This window comes from Protopterus annectens, chromosome 12.part0 (genome assembly GCF_019279795.1).
Source record: "Protopterus annectens isolate FY-2018-M chromosome 12.part0, PAN1.0, whole genome shotgun sequence".
Lineage (NCBI taxonomy): Eukaryota > Metazoa > Chordata > Ceratodontiformes > Protopteridae > Protopterus > Protopterus annectens.
In genome coordinates, this window is record NC_056746.1 from 278,600,770 (window position 1) to 278,625,898 (window position 25,129).

General features: G+C 41.5%; 1 protein-coding gene across 1 annotated transcript in view; it reads right to left on the reverse strand.

Moving 5' to 3' along the window:
• Window positions 1–8,809, reverse strand: part of PAM16 (presequence translocase associated motor 16) — a 32,518-nt gene extending 23,709 nt beyond the window's left edge. The window contains exons 1-2 of the mRNA XM_044089340.1: window positions 8,677–8,809; window positions 5,245–5,381 (exon numbers count right to left, since the gene is read on the reverse strand). Of these exons, the coding sequence (XP_043945275.1) occupies window positions 5,245–5,381; window positions 8,677–8,785 (246 nt within the window). The 5' untranslated portion in view covers window positions 8,786–8,809. The remainder of the gene's footprint in view (window positions 1–5,244; window positions 5,382–8,676) is intronic.
• Window positions 8,810–25,129: the final 16,320 nt, after the last annotated feature.

Consider the following 25,129-nt stretch of genomic DNA (forward strand, 5'->3'; position numbering starts at 1 on the left):
AAGAATACTGCAACATGGAAGAGAAGGACATCTATGGTCATGGTAAGATTTTACACAACTATTCTATGCCCTTCTATTCCTATGTGGCAGTACTCTAGTTGTGGGAGAGTACCTCAGCTTTGATGGATGACAGGGTGGTGGATGCTGAGGACAATTCTACAAAACCCTGTATGATTGCCCTGGCAAATCCTGTCCATGCTCTGGAGACTTGGTCAAGTTTGTAATGTTTGGTGAAAGTGTAGATAGTGGACCATATGGCTGCTTCCATAATGGATGCCGTGTCCAGACCTTTTATGAAAGCCTTGGAGGCGGTCACTGCCCTTGTGGAATGGGCCTTTACCCCCACTGGGTTTTTTTTTTACCATGGTGGAAGTAGCAGAGACAAACTGCTTTTCTGATCCAGTATGCGATGGTTTGTTTGGAGACTGCCTTGCTCAGGGCTCTGAGGTGGAAGGAAACAGAGTTGCTTAGATTTCCTAATGGATCTGGTTTTGTCCAGGTAAAATCTTAATTGCCTGTGCACATCCAGGGAGTGAAGTATCCTCTCCCCTTCATTAGTGGAAGAGGGAAAGAAAGTGGGTAGGTGGATAGATTGGTTTAGAGACAAGTCATTGACCCCAACTTGGGCATAAAGGAGGAATTAGTTCTCAGGGTGATTCTGTCCTTGTAGAAGGTGGTGTAGGGAGGGGCAGGCCATTAAGGCTTGCAACTCTGAAACCCTTCTGGCTGAAGTGATAGCCAACAGAAAGACCGTTTTCCATGTACATATCTGTAGGGAAGATGTCCCAGCAGGTTCGAAAGGATGTTGGGTAAGGTTTTCTACGATGTAGTTAAGGTCCCAGGGCGGAGGGATAGGCTTCTTTGGCGGTCTCGTGTGCAACACCCCTTTAAGGAAAAGTTTTACGCCAAGCCTGGCTAGCAAGGGGGGATCAAGAGGCAAGCAGGCTGATATAGCAGAAAGGTGTATGTTCACTGAAGTATATGGAAGTCCACTTTTTATCAATTGACACACATAAGCAAGAACAAGAGTCATCAGCAATGCAAGGGTCCCTGTCCTTGTCTAGACACCACTTAGTAAATCTTTCCCATTTAGCCAGGTAAGATTTTCTTATTATAGGTTTCCTGGCCTCCCTCAGGACTGAAAGCATGTCCTCTGAGTAGTGGTGTCTGAAAGGGATCAAAAGTTCCCACAGAGTCAGGGATAACATCTGCAAGTGTGGGTGGAGGAGAGTTCCCTTTTCTTGTGTCAGGAGGTCCACCTTGTAGAGTAACTTGTAGTGACTGCCCTTGGCTAGATTGTGAAGTAGGGGGAACAGTGCTGCCTTGACCTGTAGGGAGTCACTAACAAGATTTTCGGTTTGTCCTTCTTGATTTTCAGGAGGACTTATCTGAATCATTGGGAAGGGGAGGAAGGCATAAAGAAACTTCCCCTCCCAAGAGATGTTGAAAGCGTCTGCTCTCCATGCTAGAGGGTTGTTGGTCTTTGAGCAGAAGGTATGCAAATGCCTGTTCTGGGGGAGGTAAACGGGTCTATTTGTGAAGCACCCCACTTCTAGGAAGACAGTCCTGTCCAGCATCCATTCGTGCTATGGAGAGAATGTTCTGCTTAGGAGATCTGCTTGCTTGTTGTCCTGCAAGGGGATGTAGCTTGCCTGCAGGGACAAGATGTGGGGAGAGGGTAGGTCCCAAATCAGCAGGTAAGTCTGCATAGCTGATGAGCCTTTGTTCCTCCCTGTTTGTTGAGGTACCACATAACAGTGGTGTTGTCGGTCACTATCAGAAGCACCCCTGGGGTGTAAAGATCATTAGAGCTAGGAAGACTGCTGTCATGTCCCTGACATTGATGTGTTTGGCCTGTAGAGAAGGGTGCCATTTTTCTGAACCCTGTAGGATGCCAGTGTCGCACCCCAACATGAATCAGAGGCATCTGTATGTATTATTTGGGTTGGGGAAGGATGTAGTAGTGGAACTCCTGGGTTTAGTTGGGCTTGCTGAATCCACCAGCTGAGTTCTGTCTTTAGACAGGGAAAAAGGGGAATAAAATGTTCTAAGTGATGCAGGTGCTGGGACCAAATGTTTTTGAGGTACCACTGTAGCTTGTGCATGTGCATTCTGGCCATTGGTAGCATAGGGATGGTTGCTGCCATTAAGCCCAGGAGACGAAGGAATTGACTTGCCGTCACCTTCTGGGACTGTAGGATTTCCTTGAAGTGGGAAGTCAGAGACAGTACCTTGTCCTGTGGGAAAAATGCCTTCATTTTGTCCGTTCGGATTCTGCAACCTAGAAAAATCTTGTCCTGGTCTGGGTTCAATGAAGACTTTGGGAGGTTGATGATGAAGCCTAGATTTTGCAGAAGGGACATGGTGAAGTGCAGATGCTTTGAGAGGGTATCTTTTGACTCTGCCAGTATTAGGATGACATCCAGATAGGGGTAAATCTGGATTCCCCGAGTTCTGCAGAAGGCAATGGCTGGGGCTAGGCACTTTGTAAACACTCGTGGAGCAGTGATAAACCAAAGGGCAAAGCAGTAAATTGGAAATGAGTGGAAGGCCCAGAGAAATGCAAGAATCTTCTGTGGGAAGTCCTGATGGGTATGTGTAGGTAGGCCTCTTTTAGGTCCAAGGTGGCCATAAAGGCCTTGGCTGGAATAAGAGGTAGCAGGGTGGGAAGTGACAGTATTTTGAAGGCAGGTACCTGAAGGTGAAGATTTAGAAAAGAGAGGTCTAAGATGGGTCTCCAGGGGCCATCTTTTTTGGGGACCAGGAAAAGACAGGAGTAGAATCCCTTTAATTCCTGTCCTGAGGGGACAGGTTCTATGATATCTAGCTTTAGCAGGTCTGACAAAACCTGTGGAAGGAGATGTAGTTGGTTTGTGGAGGAAAATGGAATGCCTTTCCTGGGTGTTTTTTCTTTCCAGGATAGGAAATATCCTTTTTAGATAAGCCAGAAGGGGAGCCAGTGGGAAAGGCATGCAGAAAGTGGTAGTCACCCATTATTGGGCCCTCCTCTGTCCTGAAAAGGATTGTCTGGGCTGAGGATTTAGTGCATTAGGTCTGGACGTGGTAGGTCTTCTTGTCCCTCTTCTAGATCTGGAAGAGGAAGCACCCATCTGTGGAGGGTTATGCCTTACAAAAGTGGTTTTAGCAGGATAGTCTCTATAATACTTGGGAATAGGGGACACCAGCAGATGTTTAATGTCCTGCAATTCTTTGCTTTTTTCTTGCAGATTCTTGAAGAGGTCTGCAGATTGTTTTCCAAAAAGGAAATTGTGATCCAGGGGGGCGTCCAAGATCTTGGACTTGAAGTCTTCTGGGAGGTTCTGAAGTCTTAGCCAGGAGTATCTTCTGAGGACAGAAGCAGATGCTGCAGAGCGGGCAGATGCTTATGTAGCATCACAGCTGCATCTAATGGAGTGCCTGGCTACTTGCTGAGCCAAGGACAGTTTGGAGGAGATGTCAGCCTTAATGGGGCTGTCAGGAACAGAAGCCAGCATGGTGGAGGCTTGAGACACCAAGTCCAGAGCATACTTAGTCATGTGGATCTGAAAATTAATGGCTCTGAAAGCCAGTGTGGAGGATGTGCATACCTTCTTGCCAATCCTATCCATAGATTTGCTATCTTTAGCCATGAGTAGGAGAGAGGCGGAAGGAAACAGTCTGGATTGCTTATCAGGGGCAGTGGCAATCACAGCTGGGTCTGCCAAAGGTGGTTTACAAAGACTTTTTGCTCCTCCGGTACCTTGTAGAAGCGGTCGTGCGCTTGGGGGCAGGTGGCTGAGAGTCTGAGGCCTTAGAAGCTGAATTAAAGGCATCCAAGTAAGCAGGCAGAACCGGAGGAACAGCAGAAGTGGAGGGGGATTCTACTTGAAGCAGCTCAAAGTACCGCTTTAGGGTGTCAGTCATTTGAGAAGTATCCCATTTGAAATAATCTTTCATCTTAGTGATGGTCTCACCAATGGTAATATCCTCAGGGGGAGAATCCCCGTCAACAGATTCCTCATCAGGAGAATAATACTCCTGGGGAGATGCAATCTGGGAGGTATATGAAATAGAGTCCTCTGAGGAAGAAAAGGAAGAATCATGCTCTTCCTCCCTAACCGGAGAGGTCATGGGTGGGAGGGAAGAGGCTGAGGCAAGCCTAGGGCTGAGTAGAGACAGAGTAGTGGAGGTTGAAGGCCCTAAGGGACATAAAGGCCTGCATGAGAGAGGAAGTGATGGACTGCCAATCTGTTAGGCCTTCTGCAGAGGAGGAGGTATGCTCAGTTTTCTGCTTCTTTTTGGCTGTGGTGGAAGTTGGAACCGGCCTGGAGTCAGGTTTTGAGGCAACCATTTCTGAAGTCTGGATCCCAGTCGGAGGTACCACAGAATCTGGTTCCTCCTCGACATCGATGGTAGTCGGCGTCTGGGTAATCTCCGAAGATGTACTGGTTGTCAGCTGAGCAATGGCTTCCCCAAAGGACATCGTTGAAGTCAACAGATCCGCCAAGTGCTCCTCAACTCCTAGATTGGCAGTTGGCAGGGCATCCGGTAATAAGTGGTAGGGGAGGAAGACCTAGGAATCTTGGCCTTCTTATGCAGAGGTTCAGATGTGGCCTCCGATGCAGGATCCATTCTTAGGGCTAACCACTTAAGGTGCTGGTTTTCTAGGTAGAGGTTTAAAGCAGCCAGATGGCTGCAGAGGGTCTTCAGCACACGATTGACACATGGAGCAGGCGGAATGGTCGTACTCCCGGTCTAAGCAAAAAACACACCTATCATGGGCGCCTTTATGGGATATCTAGTGCCCGCATTGGCATTTTCCCTTTTTACCTGACATCAGCTAAACTGCTACAACAGCCAAGCCTAAGCAATAACAATCGGCTATAAAGGAAAAACAGAAACCCAATGGATTACTTAGCTTGTAGATGTGACGTCGGAGAAGGAGTGATCACACGATGCGTAGGTCATCTACGGCTGAAAAGTTCTGGGGATTGCGCATGCAGACGTCACATTTAAGGCCCCTGGTTTATGGCCTTTCATCTGACGTCCCACACACGCTGCAACAGCCAATTTGAAGCTTTTGTATAGGAGCCGAAGTACGAGTCGCCTGAGGGCAGGAAATCCCACAACTAGAATACTGCAACATAGGAATAGAAAGACATATGGTATTACCAGACCAAATAAAAGTAGTAAATTTGTGAGAAACCTGAAAAAAATTGAGGGAATCAAACCATTATAAATTTGCAAAAGGAAGACGAATGTTACCTTTTGGATCTCCTCTGCCTGCAGTCTAGGTACATTTAAAATTTGCTGGGCCTCTTGCAAACTAATTCCTGAGATACTAGAAGCAGCTGCAGACTTCTCTCCTGCTTGACCCCGGGCTTCTGCCGCTGTGCGACTAGCTGGAGAGCAGAATGATGCAAGTTAGTAAGACACAGCAAATTCAGGAAAAAAGCTATTTCACCTTTCATCGCCTGCACAGTGTGTAGACATGGGTCAACATTTACTTAGTTTTGGTAAAAACACAAGATTAGTTTCAGACAGCAGAAGACACCTGACCATCAGTACTACTGTTCAACACATTTAAATCAGTATATAGGAGTTTGCCAAGAAAATTAGAGCTAGTGCTCACTGCAGTATGTAGTTTGCATAGCTCACCTATACAATTCAGTTCACTTTTCATAGAAACTCAGTATGATACAATAGCCAAGTGATCAAAGTGTGAAAATATTAATATCTAATGAATATGCAAATGTCCTGAAAACAGTAAGAACTAAACATGTGAATGGTAGAAACACCAAACACTGTAAGAAACTTTCCACCAGGTGTTCTCAGTGGAATAACTATACATAAATACTCCCCAGATTTGAAACAATATGAATCTCATACTGGTATTAACAGTTATAAAAAATAAATAAAACCGAAGCAGCCTGCCCGAATAAATCTCTTAAACTTAGTAAATCAAGTAGAAAACTTCAATCTAGGATATGTCGAATTTACAGCTAAACTGCAAATTCAACACATACATCCTGGATTGGATTTTTTACTTAATTTATTAAGTTTAAGAGATTTATTCGAGCAGACTGCTTCGGTTCTATTTGTTTTTTATAACAGTTAACACTAGTATGAGGTTCATATTGTTTCAAATCTGGGGAGTATTTTTGTACAGTTATTCCACTGAGAACACATGGGGGAAAGTTTCTTCCAGTGTTTGTTTTTTTGGGCCAAGTGTGACACTTGGCTTACTGAAACCTTGCGGGACTCTGCGGACTTTGTCTTATTGACAGGAGAAAACAGTGACACACCTGCAAATTTGTCAGCAAAAGAACAAAATTACAAAGAAATGTCACCTGAAAATAGCTCTAAATCACAGATACTCTTTTGTGATAACTCACCAAAAACCCAGGATACCAGTGACTTGAAAGAACTTCTCTTCACAAGTTATTCACAGCAACTCAAGGTCAGCAAGAAGGCTGCAGCACCCTCTAGTGATCAGAGAGAGCATGAGAAAAAGGGGAATAAAATTGTGGCCTGCAACTCAACCATGGCCTCCATAAAACAAAATATACCTGTAGCTCTTGACTTGAGGTAGAAGGGCATGCAGTAGTTACATAGAGAGGCATCAGCACTAGACATACAGTACTTCTGTGTAAAAAGGGAAGTAGAAGCTGAGCATATCTGGACAGTCAGGGGATATGTATAGTCTAGATAAAAATAAATTCAAAGTTCTGGTGAAGTCTCGTTTCTAAGCAAGCAAAGGTGATTAAATGGTATTAAATCTCACAGTTCAAAGATTTTATAAGTATTTAATTGGTATTGTAGACAAAAAAAATGTTTACATTACTGTATTAAAAAGACAAGACATTTTCACTACACCAGATATCACTCTGTTAGCAGCTAACTTGTACGTGCATATGCGCCAGTGAGCTGAAACTGTGAATGCACTCAAGGTGCTGAGATGTTATTACAAGAAGGAACATTTGACTACCAGATACTCATGCCTTCCCTCCAACAAGGAAAGTAAGTCTTGATGCCAAGACAGAACCCTGTGCAGCAAAATGTAGACCACTGACAGGAAGAATTGGGGCCAAATCCAGCATACATGATGTCATTCCACAGTTTGTTCCTCTACATAATTAGTGCCCAGGGAAGGGAGGTCTCCCTAGATAAACAAGTGACCATCATCCCAGCATTCATAGGACGACAACTTCATAGGACACCTAGCCAAGAATTTCACCCATGTTCCCACAAAGTCAGCACCTGTTTTCCCTGTCCTGCACGGACACAGGTGGGATCCCAGGGGTATATTTTCTGTTTCCCATCCAGTTGTAGCATTAAATCTCCAGAGTATTTGTAAGGTTCAGAACATAGTTTTCTGACTTTTGTAGCACTGTACCTGGGCCATACTACTGAGAGCTTACAGGATAAAGGATAGATTTAAATGAGACTTTCTTCCATTAGTAATGAAAGTGTAGGCTGTAGTGGGCAAGAATGAACAAACTCCTAGAAAAGTTTGAAATAAAAGAACTAAAAAAAACATAACAAAACAAAAAAAAACACCACCTATATTATTTCACTTGCTTTATAATAATTGTTTCCTTACAAATGAATGTAATGATTTTTATGTAACTTGGGAGTTTTCTCCACTGGGCTTGGGACCCATTTTCAGTGGAGACCAGGGGAGAAAACTCCAAGTTACATAAAAATCATTACATGAATTTGAAGCTGAAAGCAAGTGAAATATAGGTGTTTTTGTTTTTTTTAGTTCTTTTATTTCAAACTTTTCTAGGAGTTTGTTCATTCTTGCCCACTACAGCATACAATTTCATTACTAACGGAAGAAAGTCTCATTTAAATCTAAGAACTAAAAAACAAACAAAAAAAAAACACCTACATTATTTCACTTGCTTTATAATAATTAATTGTTTCCTTACAAATTCATGTAATGATTTTTATGTAACTTGGAGTTTTCTCCCCTGGCCTCCACTGAAAATGGGTCCCAAGCCCAGTGGACTTTCCCAGTCAATCAATCAATAAAAAAAAAAAAAAATATATATATATATATATATATATATATATATATATATATATATATATATATATATATATATATATATATATAAATAAATAAATAAATAAATAATGTGACACATGCATTACACAATGGCTTCCAATACTATGGGATAAGCTTCCACTTACAATTAGCTTATTTCAAGACTACAGAATTAGCATCACCTTACAACAAGCCAGTTAGAATCTTTCAAAAAAATAAATTTGTATCTATATCTATAAAAAGACGACGAAAATATCAACATGTCATAACAGCAAGCAAGCTTCTTGAAGGCCAGCATGCTGCTTGACAGTTAAACACAAGGCACTAAAAACTGCAAAGTGACTCCATGCAGCTGCACACAATATAAGAGTCATTTATTTTTCATACATTGGAATGCTAAAAATGCAATCATTCATCCATGCCTTTTGTTAAAGTCACTTTCTTCTAGACAGGATTACACAGAAAGCCAGAGACTACCCAGCTAAACAACAGGCATTAAAAGCAAGGAAACTTCTTGGGACTGGACGTCACGCCATCACAAAATGCATAAAAATACACACATTCTTCCCATTTTTTAAATGAATGCTTTTAATTTGTTACAACATAGCACATCTTTATAGTTAAAAGTTTATAATAGACATTACCTGCGAGTTCTTGTCGGAGTGCACGTGTGAAGGCTCTGCCAACCACCTGTGCACCCATTATAATGACCTGTGCCAAGTATTTAGCCTGCAAAAACAGCAAAGCACACATAATTATTCAGCAGAAGCCTCAGGCATAAAGACATTAGAAACCGTAACTAAAATCATGTAAAGAGGACTACACTATTGTGGTATGAAAAATAAAAAAGTGACGTCTGTGGCTACAAACAATAACTGCCAGGTCACATGACAACTTTCCTGCATGAAGCCATGCCAATCAGGACAAGAAAGAACAAGTCTGGGGATACATACAGGATATGATGACAGAAATAAGCAATGCATGACATTAAATGGAAACAGCAGCATGTGGCATGCAAGACATTATGATACAGAATTCTAAACATTAAAGAGTTGTTAAAAATGAAGGATACAGAAGGACAGGGGAATAAACACAAACTTACTGAGCCGGCCAAGTACACATCAGAAGATGGGTGAGAAATATGACATGGACACACTAAGCTTCAGTCAAAGAGAAAGGACAGAGAGGAGTCATAAGAAGTTGGATTGAATAATCATGTTTCAAGTTAGACTGGAGAAAACACTGCTCATGAGAAGGGTGGCAGCAAACTACACAGCGGGGCTTAAGCAAATGGTCGACTGTACAACATCAGAGGGGTTTATAGCTGCATGCAGCAGAGCAAGGAAAGGATAAGATAAGGGTACAGGACAGATGGCTGTCACACACACACACACACACACACACACACACACACACACACACACACACACACACACACACACACACACACACACACACACACACACACACACACACACACACACACACACACCTATTCTCCCACAGACCACATCTTCATATGCTCACATACTTGAGCTTAATAGCAAAGGACATGACAGTGAATAAACAATGGTCAGGAAAGACGAAAGTGATATGGAAAGCTCAACAGAGAAGATAGCCCGAGTCTAACATACACCAGTACTGGTCAAAGGCAGTATATAATGTCTGGCATGGCTATATACTGCAGTAATAAGGTCTATTCTGTGAGCTGCATGTACCAACATCAACTAGAAAGGATTAGTGTAATGTTATTTATGTGCCAGCAAGGACTTCTGATATGGACTGGAATGTCTGCCATGTGCCAGTGAAGTCTTGGTTAAATTTCTAAAATGCACCAAGATAAACCAGAAGAAATGCATAATGATTGGTAAATTTCAAAATAGTCAAAACAGGCAGTCAATCTATGGTACATACTAATCAACTACAGTTAGGGTAGACGGGACATATGTTTAGAAGGAAACAAAATGATTTCATATTGTAATTTCCTAACCAGAGAACACAAAGTGATAACAAGGGTAGTTCCATTTGTTTACTGGACAATAAAGTTTCTTATCTACTCCAAAACAACCATGGCAGTACCAAATACTCTAACATGAGCACACTAATCCCATCAAGATATTCTCCTACTCAGTAAAAAGTGCGATAACCAAAGAGCAGCAAAACAAATAAATGAAAGGTTTAACACTTGACAGCTAATCATGGGCAATAAGAAGTTATGTTCTTACCATAACGTTCCATGTGAATTGTTCATCTCGCCTTTGTTCTTACACACAGGTTCGGAGCTGATCCTCGGCTCCGAGTCGGCCGCATCACTAGCTCCGCATCTTCGAGAAAGCTTGAGGCACAGTAATATCCCATGATCCTCAGGTGCTAACCCTCAGATCTAGTTTGCTATACCAGAAGAATCCCTTTAGAACTGTGTCTTGAACACTTATAAACAGATACTACACACTGTCTGGAACCCTGCCCTCAAACAGAGGAGAAAAGATGCCATTACTAATGTACAATAATAAGCTGAATGCTAACAATATCTAGAAAAGACTGAAAAGGAATTCAGTCTAACCCGTTCTCCCAGACCGCAGGACAGGGGATGGAGGGGGGGAATGCAAGAACAAAGGCGAGATGAACAATTCACATGGAACGTTATGGTAAGACATAACTTCTTAATGTGAAATTGTTCAATCTCGTCTATTGTTCTTACACATGGGTAGCGTCCCTAGCTCCTTTTTCCTGGGTGGCTCAAGGGAGAACATTCCTGAGTACAGTGGAACCAAACGTCGCCCTGTCCCTGGAGCTTTTGTCTAATTTATAGTGGGCGATAAAGGTATGTGGTTATGCCCAAGTTGCCGCTGCACCAATGGTATCTAAAGGCAAATGAGCGGTATGGGCTGAAGAGGTAGCGATTGCCCTTGTAGAATGAGCTCTGGGTTTGAAAGGGAGTTGCTGTTTCGATTCAGCATATACAAAATTTATGCAATCTGAGAGCCATTTGGATAAGGTAACCTTCGTTACTGCCTGTCCTTTCCTTTGGTCAGCATATGAGACAAATAGTTGGTCTGACTTTCTGTACTCTTTTGTCCTATGCAAGTAAAATCTCAGTTGCCTGTGAACGTCCAATTTGTGCAATGTGATTTCTAACTTATTGGAATGTTTTTTAAAGAAGGTAGGTAGTTCGATAGACTGCTTGGTGTTTTGAATCGAACAAACCTTCGGAAGGAAGGACGGATTGGTGCGCAAGGTTACTCTATCTGGATGAAAAATCATGTACGGGGGTCGGATAGATAGAGCCTGCAACTCTGAAACTCTCCTGGCGGAAGTGATGGCAACCAGAAAAAGTGTTTTCCACGACAGAAATTTTAATGGAGTTGTGGCTGCTGGTTCAAATGGGGGCAACATGAGTTGTGACAGCAGGAGATTAAGATTCCAAGGGGCTACTGGATTACGAAAGGGGGGACGGAGGTGAAAGGTACCTTTCATGAAGGCTTTACAAAGCTTGTGGGACATAAGAGAACCATCTTCGCAGCCAATATGAAAATTGGATATGGCCGCCAGTTGAACCCTTATCGTGGACGTTGATGCTCCTTCTTGAAAAAGTGTGGTAAGAAAATCTAATATCTTGTGTACTGGAGCCCCGAATGGATCTATACCTTGTTTGGAGGCCCAGTGCGCAAAACAATTCCATTTGCTGTTGTACAATTTCCTTGTAGATGGTTTGTGAGAAGATACAATAATTTGTTGTACTACAGGGGATAGTAACTCCGACCTGGCTAAGATGGGAAGCGGAGCAGCCAAGCTGTCAGTTTGAGGGACTTGAGGAAGGTGCGAGGAACTCCCGACGAATGTGTCAACAGGTCTGGCTCCGGGTCCAGCATCCATGGTTCCTTCACTTGATGAGATTGAAGGAAGGGAAACCAGATTTGTTGAGGCCAGAATGGGGCTATCAGTATTATGGTCCTGTCCAGACGTTTGGCTTTCTGCAAGAATCTGGGAATTAGTGGAACAGGAGGAAAAGTGTAAACCGGGGGCCAATCATGTACCAGTGCATCCCTGGGGACACCCCCCGGAGGGGGTAACATGGCAAAGTAGTTTCTGCATTTGGCATTCAATGGGGATGCAAACAGGTCGCAACAAGGCTGGCCCCATCTGCGGAAGATCTCTTCCGCCACTTGAGGTTTGAGGGACCACTCGTGAGGGAACAGGATGGCTCTGCTCAACCTGTCCGCGATTACGTTTGAAGTCCCCAGGATGTGCGTTGCTATCAGAAAGCGTCCAGTGGACTTTGCCCATTGCCAAATTCTGAGTGCCTCTCTGCATAATGGGTAAGATCTGGTTCCCCCTTGCTTGTTTATGTACCAGACCACTGACATGTTGTCTGTCTGAACTATCACTGTTCCCTGAGGTAAGGACTTGTAAAAGTTTGTCCCTGAAAAAATCCCCCCCACCCTATCAGGGAAGCGTCCGTGGTTAGAGTTGCTACCGGACTGGGTAACACAAATGGTCGTCGTAGTGTTAGATCTTGACTGTGTATCCACCACAAGAGATCTTTCTTGCAAAAATTTGTGATCAAGATTTCGTGAGACAGTGGAAGTTGTCGATACGACCACTAGGCGAATAACATCCTTTGAAAAATCGTCATATGCATCCTGCCTAAGGGAACTACAATAAGGGAGGCTGCCATCAAGCCTAGTACTCTTAACATTTGTCGTGCAGGGACTCTCTTGCTCTGGACAAGGACCGAAATTTGATGTCTGAGGTCTGACACTCTTGGTGGGGGGAGAGTAACTTGAGCCAGGGAGGTGTCTAGCTGTGCTCCTATAAATAAGATACGCTGTGACGGCGATAAGACAGACTTTCCAAAATTCACCATTATGCCTAGCGAAGAGCAGAGACTGATGGTGTAATCCCTGGCTTGTAGAAGACGATACTCGTGGTGTAATCCCTGGCTTGTAGAAGACGATACTCGGTGGTGGCGGATAGGAGCCAGTCGTCCAGATAAGGAAACACCCAGAATCCCCTTAGTCTCAAATGAGATGCTACTACTGCCATGCATTTGGTGAACATCCTGGGGGCTGAGGTGAGACCAAAGGGCAAAGCGCGAAACTGGAAATGACTGGCTCCCAGCCAGAAGTGCAGATGATCTCTGGACGCCTTGGCCATCTTGATATGGTAGTACGTGTCTTTGAGATCTATAGAGCACATGGAGTCGCCCTTCTGCAGAAAGGGAAGGATTGACTGTAGCGTGACCATCCGGAACTTTTCCTTTTTCACGAAGGTATTTAATTTGCTGAGGTCCAAAATTGGCCTCCAGTCCCCTGTTTTCTTTGGAACTAAAAAGAACCTTGAGTAAGTTCTGGATCCTATTTGGTCCGCCGGGACTGGTTGGATGACTGTTTTTGAGCAACCTTTCTATCTCTACGGTTGCCTGGTCTCGCAGACTGGGTGGAACGTCTGGGAGCTTTTTGGAGTTGGGTGGCATTTTGATGAAGGGAATGTTGTAGCCTCTGGTAACTATGCTTTTTACCCAGGAATCTGATGTAAGATTTAGCCAGGCCTCTGGGTATAAAGCCAAGCGACCCCCGACTGCCTCCAGAGTAGGACAGTCGGGCCTGCACTCAGGAGTGCTGGAAGGGCTTCCCAGAGAAAGTCTCTCTGTCGCCCTGATTTTGCAGACCCCCTCTGCCGGCTGGGCAGCGTCTTCCATTTCTTCCCCCTCCTCTGCCTCTGGAGGGGGCATCACTTTGGGTGTGCTGAAAAGATCCCAGAGTCTTTTGGAACCACATTTTTCCTCCTCTTTGCCCTTTAGGGTAGGGTCTAGATGGGATGGAAAAACGGACCCCTACGGCAGACAGGGTCTTCCCTTCTTGTTCACACCTCGTGAGAGTCTCCTTTACTTTGGGCCCAAACAAGGAGGCACCATCAAAGGGGGCATTGGCAAAGGAAGACTTAAAGGCTTCCGCAAAGGAGCATAAGCACAACCAGGATTGCCTCCTCAGGGCGATCGCTAAAGCTGCCGCTCTACTCGACCCTTCGGCTGCGTATGAAGTCAGCCTCGTGGACGAGTTCACTATGGAGTTTAGGGTGTTAAGTTGCGCTGTCACTTTCTCGGAGACAGCAGCATCTGTGTTTCCCTGGAGAGTATCTCCCAGTTCCTTAATGAGATCTCTCTGTAAACGCGTGAAATGCGTAAGGTAGTTGAGCGATCGGATGGAAAAAGTCGCCGAACTAAATATGTGCTTCCCATATCTGTCCATCGTCCTAGAATCCTTATTAGGAGGATGGACAGAGGAAGATGCTTCAGACAACTCTTTCTTAGTGGCTGCCGCCACCACCATAGTATCCACGGGAACCCCTTTTGTAAGATAAGATTTGTCCTGGGGGGCCATCATGTATTTATTTGGCTTACGAGGAACTGGTTCCACTGTATCGGGCATTTCCCAAGCCCTCCGGGCTATTAGATCCATGAGATCGTCAAATGGCGGAGTCACCCAGGAGGTAGAAGGTTGAGTCCCAAATGCCTTCAGCAAGACCGATTCATCCACAGAAGGGGTAAGGGTTTGCATCCACAGAAGGGGTAAGGGTTTGCCAGTCTCCCCTTTGTTTCAGGATTTCCAAAATGTCTGCAAACGAGACATCCTCAGAGGGGTACCGTGGGGACCCTTCTGTTTCATCTAAATCGGTGTCAGATGTGAGAGATTCCTGGGGGGAATCTATGTGCCTCCTCTTGCACAATCGTTTCCTCAGAACATCCTCAGCGGGAGCTTCTGGGGATGCATCGGAGGAACCAGAGTCGCCCTGTGGGGACTTCTGAGGCATTGGGTCTCGACGCTTGGTAGGGGCCGAAGGCACAGAAGCAGAACGCGGACCTTTTTGGGAAGGAGAAGAAGATACTGATGAAGTACGTGTCTGATGAGACCAGACCTTCCTCATGATGTCAAAGGCACCGGTGCTCCGACCTGAAGATCCGACCCGAACAAGGTGGTCGTTTCTCCGGAATCGCAACCACGGGCTCCGACACCAAGGACGGATCCGAACTGATCTGAGCGGAGGCACCGAGGGGAAGAGTCGGAACCGATATCTCGGTTCGACTGCCCCCCCCCGGAACCTAGGAAAGATCTTCGGCTCCGAGACTCTCCGGCTGGTTCCGAAGGAGTCGGGGTCAATGGAGCCGATAGCACTACTGGAGGCTTTGGCACTGAGGGCTCTACAATCATCGGTTCTTCGATTCCTAGCTCCGATGACTCGACGGGTCACGGAGGAGGAAATGTTGAGGGAACAGTGTTGAGGGAACAGGAATAGTCTCGAGTTTCGAAACCAGCTGGGACGAAACCTCAATTAGTTTGGACAAAGCCGAGTTCTCTATAAGCTTCTGTACCACTCGGTCCACATCGGAGTCGGAAAAGGGCCCCGAAGAACAGGTCGAAGGGATCGAAGCAGTCACCGAGCGATGGATAGAAGATGGTGGTACCTCTGACACCAGCTCCAAGACCTGAGCCTCAGTCAGAGATAAACGCTCGACACCTGGCACCGAGGTCGTAGGAGCCGGCTTCCGAATCTGAAAAGAGGTGCTCGGAGCCGATGACTTGGGCTCTGACACTCTTGAAGACTTCGACCCCTTCGAAGACTTGGATACCTGTTCAGCCTTGTCCAGGGCCTCTTGAAAATCGGGTTTAAGCAACCCTCGGTCAACCAACTTCCTGCGTCTTTCCAGCATGACCCTCCCACTAAAGGAATGATGGAACAGTCTTCCTGCAAGTGGAGAGGGCCAAGACAGACGCAGGATGAGTGGTTCTCAGTAATGGACATCTTCTGTCCGCACTGACACCTTTTAAAGCCAGATTTGGCTTTCTCTGACATTTTGAAAAAGTCCAAAAAACACAGCACACTTAAAAAATACACTATATAACTCTAAGTGTAACAATTTTAAAAGTTTGGAATAATTATAATAATCAACAGTTTAATTCTAACCTACTATATATATAAAAATCCAAAACACACAGCACACTATGATATATATATATATATATATATATATATATATATATATATATATATATATATATATATATATATATATATTGAAGAAAGAGAGAGAGTTAAGGCAAAAATTATTTAAAGTACTGTCAATCCTGACAGAAAAAACCCGTAGGCCTTAACTAGAAAAAATTAAACTAACTAATCTAGTCAAAATACCGTCACAAATAACACCCCTATACTATATTATTTATTTAAACACTAAGAAATAACTGTAAGTCTATAAAAAAGAGAAATATATATTAAGAATATAGAAAAAATATACTGGCCCGAGCCTCTCATATGCGATCTGCTGCTAGCGGCAAACTAGATCTGAGGGTTAGCACCCGAGGATCATGGGATATTACTGTGCCTCGAGCTTTCTCGAAGATGCGGAGCTAGTGATGCGGCCGACTCGGAGCCGAGGATCGGCTCCGAACCCGTGTGTAAGAACAAACGGCAAGATTGAACAATTTCACATTGTACACATTTAGTCTACAAGACCCAAATGATGAGTTAAAACAGTTCCGAATGTTCCATTTAAATAAAAAGTCCAATATCAACACTACACAAAGGCATTCACTTTACTGGAATCAACAATACAATTAATTTGCAGATTTGTAGCCACGGCTGTTACAAACTTACAATGGTAAAAGATATGCTAAGCAAAAGTTATAAAAAAGGTAGCAGATTCATCAAATTATGTGCAGTAGCCTGGTAGCAGATGGGCCTTTCTTTGATAACACTGGCAGGCCTACAATTTAGTAATTCAGATTTTCTGTTACTGTATACAAGTTAGCTCCCAGACTGAAAGTCAAGTTTAAACTATCTTACCATAGATGAGTGTGTCAAACAGGCAGCTGGTCAGGATTCAAGTGATCATACCCAATTTATCAAGTCCAGACTACTCAAAAACCTGAAAGTAAAAAATACTATCTGTTCAAAAAAGGCAAACTGCAAACACAGAACTCCTCAAAGCACTACGGGGAAATCAAACATTTTGCCTCTGTTATGTGTTTCATGGTCACAAAAAGGACAAAAATAAACTCTAACAGTATTTTTGCAAGGGGACAAGCCTTCTGTGCCCACAACACCCTTGCATCTGTAAATACACTACCTCTAGGATTGCCAAAAAATACTCTGGTGCAGAGTAGATCAACAACACAGCTAGCAGGACTCCACACCGAAAAAATATTAAGTGGTTGATGTACTTTGGATTGAAGCATTAGCCTGTGGATTCTGTGATTATTTTAATAAAAGGATTTAATAAATGTGGCTTCTAGTGGTCCCTTTGTGGTGCTGATCTACTGTGCATGGAGTGTTTTTTTTCTCATCAGCCCGGTTGGTGCACTGGTGTTGACAAGTTTGGCAATGCTAGGATTGCAAAATGGAGGGAAAGAAGGGAGAACTCCCTACCACCACTGAACTTCAGTCCTGCTACATTGAAGTATACAGTCAGTGTAGCACTGACTTGATAAAACGACTGAATGGGTGCGGACTGCACACACAATGTGAGACAATAAGCACAGTAGTGGCACAAGTTTATAAACACACAGGTTTATTAATCCGCAGTTGAAGAAAATTACAAATTCACGCATATTCCAAGGCCACAGAAAACATGACCATTCCTGCCTTACCAGTATTCTCTATTAGGAAGCACATCCTTCCTGCAGGATGGCCATACCGGTCAATCCTAAAATAAATTTGTGGATCCCCACCCAGTCTTCTAATTTATAGTTAAAGGAAGCCAGTGAGTTGCATTCCTCAGCATGTGTGGGAAGTTTATTCCAAAGGTTTGGGAGGTTTGAGTTATAAACCTATCCATCCAATGCGTTTTACTTACCTGTTGAAGATTTACATCTCTGGTTCTAGTACTGGTGGAAATACTTGACTTGTGGAGAAACAAAGCCCAGGACAATTAGGTCTGTAATTGTGTGGCAGTAAGTGAAATGGTGATCTCCCTTAAAAGTTTATTAGACATTGACTAAAATGATAGAGCTTCTAGCCTCTGTTGGAAGTTCAGGGACTTCCAATTATCTTTTTGGTTAGGAACCTTGTGGACTAATTGTTTGTTGCATTTAGTGAGATAAATCTCAAAGAGTTTTTTAAAAATCGATACACGGCCTGATCAACACTAAATATAATGGAGGGATTACTTCTTTAGACCTTGATGATAAACCTTTGGCAATTGGGTGGGCTAAATAACAGGACTGCCTAATAACCATTGTTACACCATAATCAAAAGGTAGGGAGTTATCAACTGAAGTAACTCAGTCCCTAGCCCCATTTTCGTTTTGTAGAAGTGCGTTGTCTAGACAGTAGGATGAGAGGATGGGTTGTTGACCAAAAGTGATGATACTACATGTTTCGGCATTTAGTTTGAGCCTATTTTTGGGATACCAGGAGTTTACTAAGGCAGTTCATTCTAGAGGGTTTGGATGTCAAAGAATGGCTTAGCATTAACTCCCAGTTTGCAACTGTCTGCAAACTTTCTTGCCCAGACATCTTGCACAGTACTTATGCCTACAAAATAGTACCATTACACCAAGCTTTACAGTCCATCTCAGCAGTCCAAACAGTCTCTCCACTCGCATGCTGCTCCTCTAGTAAACAAAGCTGTAGGCCCTGCCAGGACATCATTTCAGCTTCAGGCGACATAAAAAAAAAAAATTCAACCCTGACTGAGCTATTGAACTCCACTAATCATGGACCTTCGAGCAAAGCACCTGTTTTACAACACACAAACCCCAATTGAAGAACCTACTTCCTGTTTTTTGCTGAAAAGGCAACATCTTCTTACACAACACAAGGCAAGCAATTAGTGTCTCATTATCCAATGCAGCTGATTACCTGAATGAATTATTGCGAGAACTCTTAGCAAGCACAAGTCCCTTTAGCCATTTTTAAAAGCACATTTTAGCCATTTACTTACAAAACACACACTGTTAAATGTATAAATCAACCTTTTCCATTCCCAAGATTATATATATATATATATATATATATATATATATATATATATATATATACACATACATACATACATACATACATGTACTCACACACATACACAATACTGATTTTATTCACAATGATCGCACATTGGTCGAACCCAAAACTATTTAATGATCAAACGATTTTAATACGAGATCATTCCCAACACCGTTTCAACACCTAAAACTTTCATAAATATAAAAAAATACAACATAAAACACACAGCAGAAAATAATGAAACATGTATGCTATATTTCAAACTCCACTATCATAATCTGTATAAAAAAAAAAAAAAAATTCACCAACTTCACGACTTCAAAACATCCACAAATGTCCACCAAGTCAATCATTCAAATAATCAACAAAAATATATCTTCAGGTCATGGCTGGGTATCTAAATGTTCAAATTGAAAAAATGGCAACAGAGTGTAGAAAACTCTCAAACCTTTAATGAAAGCAACAAAAATAGTATTACAAAGCGCTTTTCATCTAGCTCAATGACAGGCAATTCCAATTGCAATAAAGTGATATTGAAATGCTAAATCACATGACTTATACACATAATTAGTATGTAATTGTACCACTTATTTCATTAATCAACTTAAAAATACCAGTGTCACAAAATACAAACTGTTAAAAGTATATAAATATATAAAATAATTCTCCCTCAACAAAACCAAATTCTTCCTACAGTCAGAATATTTTGAATAACTAATTCACTCACATTATACAAAGTAACCATCACATTAAAACAAGTAACTAACTTGTATAAATGAAAATATTCATAAAAATACTACTAAATTGCAATATCCAACTATGCCGTTTTAAACCATCACCATAATTTTTAAAAACTGTTAAGACTGTATCATATAAAAACAGGAATAATAATTTGATAAACTTAATTTGCACCACATAACTACAGTTAAAGTAAAACATTTTATCTCCACATACTTTTTAACCACAAGTATGGTAAAATAGTACAAGCTTCATTTAAACCTGGATGTTGATGGGCATTCAAATGGAGTTGCCATAACTCCAATTGTGCCAAAAATAGTGAAGCAGGTCCACTATTATCATCTTGTTTTATTTGATCAATAATCAAAAACTTAAACCTGTGATGTGGTGCTGTAGAAATGTGTCTAGCCAGTGCGTTCTCTGTCCTTCCCTTCCTGATAGCGTACAAGTGTTCATAAATTCTCTCTTTTTACGGTCGGTTTTCCTGACATAGAAAGCAGAGCAGAGAATGCACTGTGCAAGATATACCACCATTTTACTACTACAATTGTACCTACCCTTAATTAAATACCTGTAGTTATTAACAATAAAATACTGGCCTGTTGCTACAGGTTCTACAGTGGTCATAACTTTCACATTTAAACATTCCTGGTGTTCTAGTAGTCCTAAACTAATGGGGTCTCTACTAAATTTTTCAAGTTTCTACCCTTCTTAAATGTGAAAGTTGGTTTAAAACCTATTTTCTGAACAATATCAAATTCATTTTTCAAAATGTTCCAATTTTTATAAATAATTTTCTTAATAGCTACTGCATCTACACTGAAAGTCAATGTAAAACTAGTGTTGTAGGGTTCAAGTATTTTTTGAGTTATTGTACGGTTGACTCTACTTAAATCTTCACCATCGTACGTTGATACCACATTTTCAGTATTTACATTACTGTTTCTTTCCATTTTATTTAAAATGGGTTACTAGAACCCTATTTGACGTTTAGTGGATACCTCTGACACCAGTTCATTAATAAGCTCTATAGGGTAACCTCTTTGTACAAAAAAAAAGCGCTTTGTAATACTATTTTTGTTGTTTTCATTAAAGGTTTGAGAGTTTTCTACACTCGGTTGCCGTTTTTTCAGTTTATATAGCTTGGATTACAGCAATGTGTGATTTTATCTAAATGTTTAAACAAAATGACTACACCCATATTAAATTTATTTTACATGTGTTCAATATATGTTTTATACACACACACAGATATGCATAGGTTGAATAAACTGAAATGGTTGACCACTCTGAGTGCTTGTTGCTTATTTCTGTCTTACATGTGGTTAAGTGCCAACGTAACAGGTCATTTCTTTTTTTCTCAGTTTTTTTTATTTTTCAAATATAGTTGAATAAATTCCATAATATTTGTACACAAGATCTTAAATAACTACATGCACTATTCACATCAGCCTGACACTATAACAGCGCGCAATATATACAATTACTTATAGGTATAACAATCCCGTTATCAGAGTGTATCTGTTCAGTTATTGTAAAGTATCAATAAGAGTTTCCATGGATTGTTAATAAATGGCTTAGGATGAATCCTTAATTCTTTAATTTTAATTTCCAACAATGCTATGGCCTTCAGTAGGCTGTAGAAGTCTTTCAAAGTTGATATTGTATTTGTATTTCATCATCTTGTTTTACACTTCCTTGAGATTGCAAGTATCGTCCATACTAGATACATATTTGACTCATTCAAATGAAGACCTTTGTACACATTTAATAATACTAGAGCTTTAGACAAGTTAAACAATTCATTAAATAAAGCTTATAAAAAGTTTTTAATTCCATTCTAAAATGGCTTAATTTTAACATAGTCAAACAAAGTGTGATTACAATCTGCATTGTGCATTTGCTCACACCTCCAACATATTCCCTTTGTGGAAGAATTCATTTTAGTAATTCTATCTGTAGTTAAGAATGCTCTTTGCAAGCATTTCCAATTAAAAACTTTCCAGTATTGTGTAAAGGATGCATGTTTTATTGATAATAAAATATTTGATTTAATTTCTTCAGTTAGCTGTAATGAGTGTCCTTTTGTTATACAATTCCAATATAAGGATTTGCGTGTTGTGTTATAATTTATCAATATCTTGTAAAATTTTGAAATACTATTTCCCATGTCATAATCATTACATATGATTTCATATAGGTATCTCATAAGTTTGAGTATTTTTTTAATTGAGAATTACTAATTATTCTGCATAAATCTTGCGAATACGTCAGAATGCTCGTTAGCCAAACTTGTTCTGGAATTTTGTATGTTGTTTCTATGGTTTGTATATCCAGGACTTTTAGTTCTTTGATACATTAAAACCAACAAACAAATCCTTTCTTTTCCCAGGAATTAATTACTTCTCTGTATATTTTATGTGGCTAGCTCTTTGTAACTACGAATTGTGTTAAAAGATCAAACCAGATTTTTTGATAATTTTCCTAAATGAGTCAATGTAATACTTAATCATACGGGTTTTAGTAGGCTTAATTATGTTATATACTAATACATATGTGCCATGGCAAATTGTTTTTAGCTGTTATTTGAAATTTTTTTGTAAATCAAATTCATTTATTGATATTACAGTTCGTAATTCTTTCCAATTTGCAGAATATCTGACTGTTTTAGATATTGATGCTTTTATAATATATTTCTATATCACGAAAATTTAATCCTCCCCGTTTCCATGGTCTGATATGATGTATTAAAGCTATTCTGTTTCGTTTGGGAAACCATAAAAATTGCATTAGGCATCAGTTTATTTTTGAGTATATTCCTTTCTGGTAACAGTTGTATTGCCAAAGCCATATATAGAATCTTGGGTAGTAAAACCATTTTTATTAACTGTAGTCGGTCTTAAAATGTTATTATTTGGTTCCACTTTTCCACAGAGATTTTTAATTGTATTGATAATATTATTGTAGTTTTTTTAGACTAATTCATTATTATCCCTGCATAACTCAATTCCTAGATATTTTAAGGTAGATTCTTGTTTCCTATAATGTGATTCACCTTCGCCTGCAATTCTTTTTTTATTTAAAAATAACAATTTTGATTTATTGAAATGGAGTCCTGAAGTCCTGTAAAATGTTTCAGTTAAAATATCTAATTCTTCTAATGCCTCTTTTGTATTAAATAATGTTAATATGTCATCAGCAAAAAGCATTACTTTAGAATTGTATTGTTCATAAACATCTACTCCTTTGATTTTTGCATTGTTACATACTGAATCTGCCAATATTTCAACAGCCAAAGCAAACAGAATCGGTGACATGGGACATCCTTGTTTAGTACCCTTTGTTATATGTATAGATTCAGAGGTGAAAAGGACCTAGCTTAACAAACGCTAAATTATTTGTATATATATTCTTTAATAGAGGAATAAAAGGAGGACATTCAAACACCACCAGAAGTTTGAATAAGTAGTCCCAATTTAGGAAATCAAAGGCTTTCTCTATATCCAAGCCAGTTATGAGTGTTAACCACAAAAGGAGGGGGAGTATCCATATTCATCAAAGATACCCACACCTCCAGGTTAGTGGCAATGCACGAAGCATCGGAGACCATCCAGGTGCAACTAACCATAGGCAAAACTGCCCTACAGTTTGTAGCATGCTACAGACCATCCTCTCAAACTCAGGAACCCCACTCAGCCTTCCTGAAGACACTGGAGAGTATGAATGTCTCTCCAAATACCATCATATTGGGAGACTTCAACTACCCAAACATAGACTGGGAACATTACTCAAGCCCCAACACCCTAGCCCAAAGGTTCCTAAAATTCATAAACTCAAATGCGATGGAACAACTAGTCACCACTCCCACAAGAGGAGATAATATACTAGACCTGATCATCACAGACATGGGGACAAAATGCTCCACACTGGAAGTATACCCCTCATTGGTGAGATCACACCATAAATTAATCTCACTGGAAATCCACATCCCGCCCCCACCCCCTGCACAAAAGACCACAGTGAAGAACTTCTCAAAAGCTGACTTTACACTTCTTAAGACTGAAGTGGTATCCTTCAAGGCCCCTGGGCCAATGGAAACCACAACCCACACTACTGAATCCTTTATAAATGCCTTCTACGGGCACCTTCAAGAATGCATGGATCATGCAATCCCTAATAAAACCAAGACCCATTCCCCCAAAGGCAGGCGCCCTGTCTGGTGGACCCCAGCCACTAACAAACTTTACAACAGGAGGAGGAAGCTACTACATGACAGAGGAAAATCCCTAAAAGGGAAGGCATCTCTGATCAGTACTAGCAAAAAACTACAATCACTCATAAAATCATCCAAGGCCAACTTTGAGAGAAAAATCGCAAAATACACAAAAGACAATCACAAAGCCTTCTTTAGCTATGTTAGAAACCTGGGTGGAAACTCCCAGATATACTCAGAGTTAGTCCAAAATGACACAAAATACACTGAACCCACAGACATTGCCAACATTCTGGCAGACAGGTTCAGTGCAAATTTCTCCGCCCCCTCCCCCCCAAAAGGAGAAATATCTATCCCAGCAGAGTGTAGCCTCCCTAACATCTCAGATGCCCAGGTGAGAGCCGCCCTCACCAAAGCTAAAAACACAGCATCAATGGGACCGGACGGTGTCCCGGGCTGCGTGTTACATAAACTCCAAGAGGAACTAAACCCGCACATAAGGCTGCTGTTTAATCTTAGCCTTACTACAGGATACGTACCCAAAGAGTGGAGTACAGCAACAGTGGTCCCACTCCACAAAGGCGGTGCTTCTACGGACCCTGGAAATTACCGCCCCATAAGCTTGACGAGCCTGGTCTGCAAAGCTATGGAAAGGATCATTATGGAACTCAAACAAAGACATTGGATCCTACCCAATTTGGCTTTGTCAAGGGCAGATCCTGCCTTTTGAACTTGGTCGACATTTTTGAAAGTCACTAAGGCCATTGATGAGGGTAGGGCAGTTCACACAGCCTACCTTGACCTTGCAAAAGCCTTCGACACAATACTCCACTCAGGCATCATAGACAAACTCACCAGCTTAAATGTAAACCCATATGTCACAAGATGGGTTGCAAACTGGCTCAAGGACAGAACCCACAAGGTCAGAATTGCTGGAGCCATGTTAGACTCTAAGCCAGCCACAAGTGGTGTCCCACAGGGCTCAGTCTTGGGACCCCTCTTGTTCGGCATTTATTTTTCCGAGGTGCAAGCAAACATAGGAGGATTGTGGCTGACAAAGTTCGCAGATGACTGCAAACTGGGAGCCATAACTGATACTCCAGCAGACACAAGAATCCTTTAGAGAGGCCTCATATTAACGGATA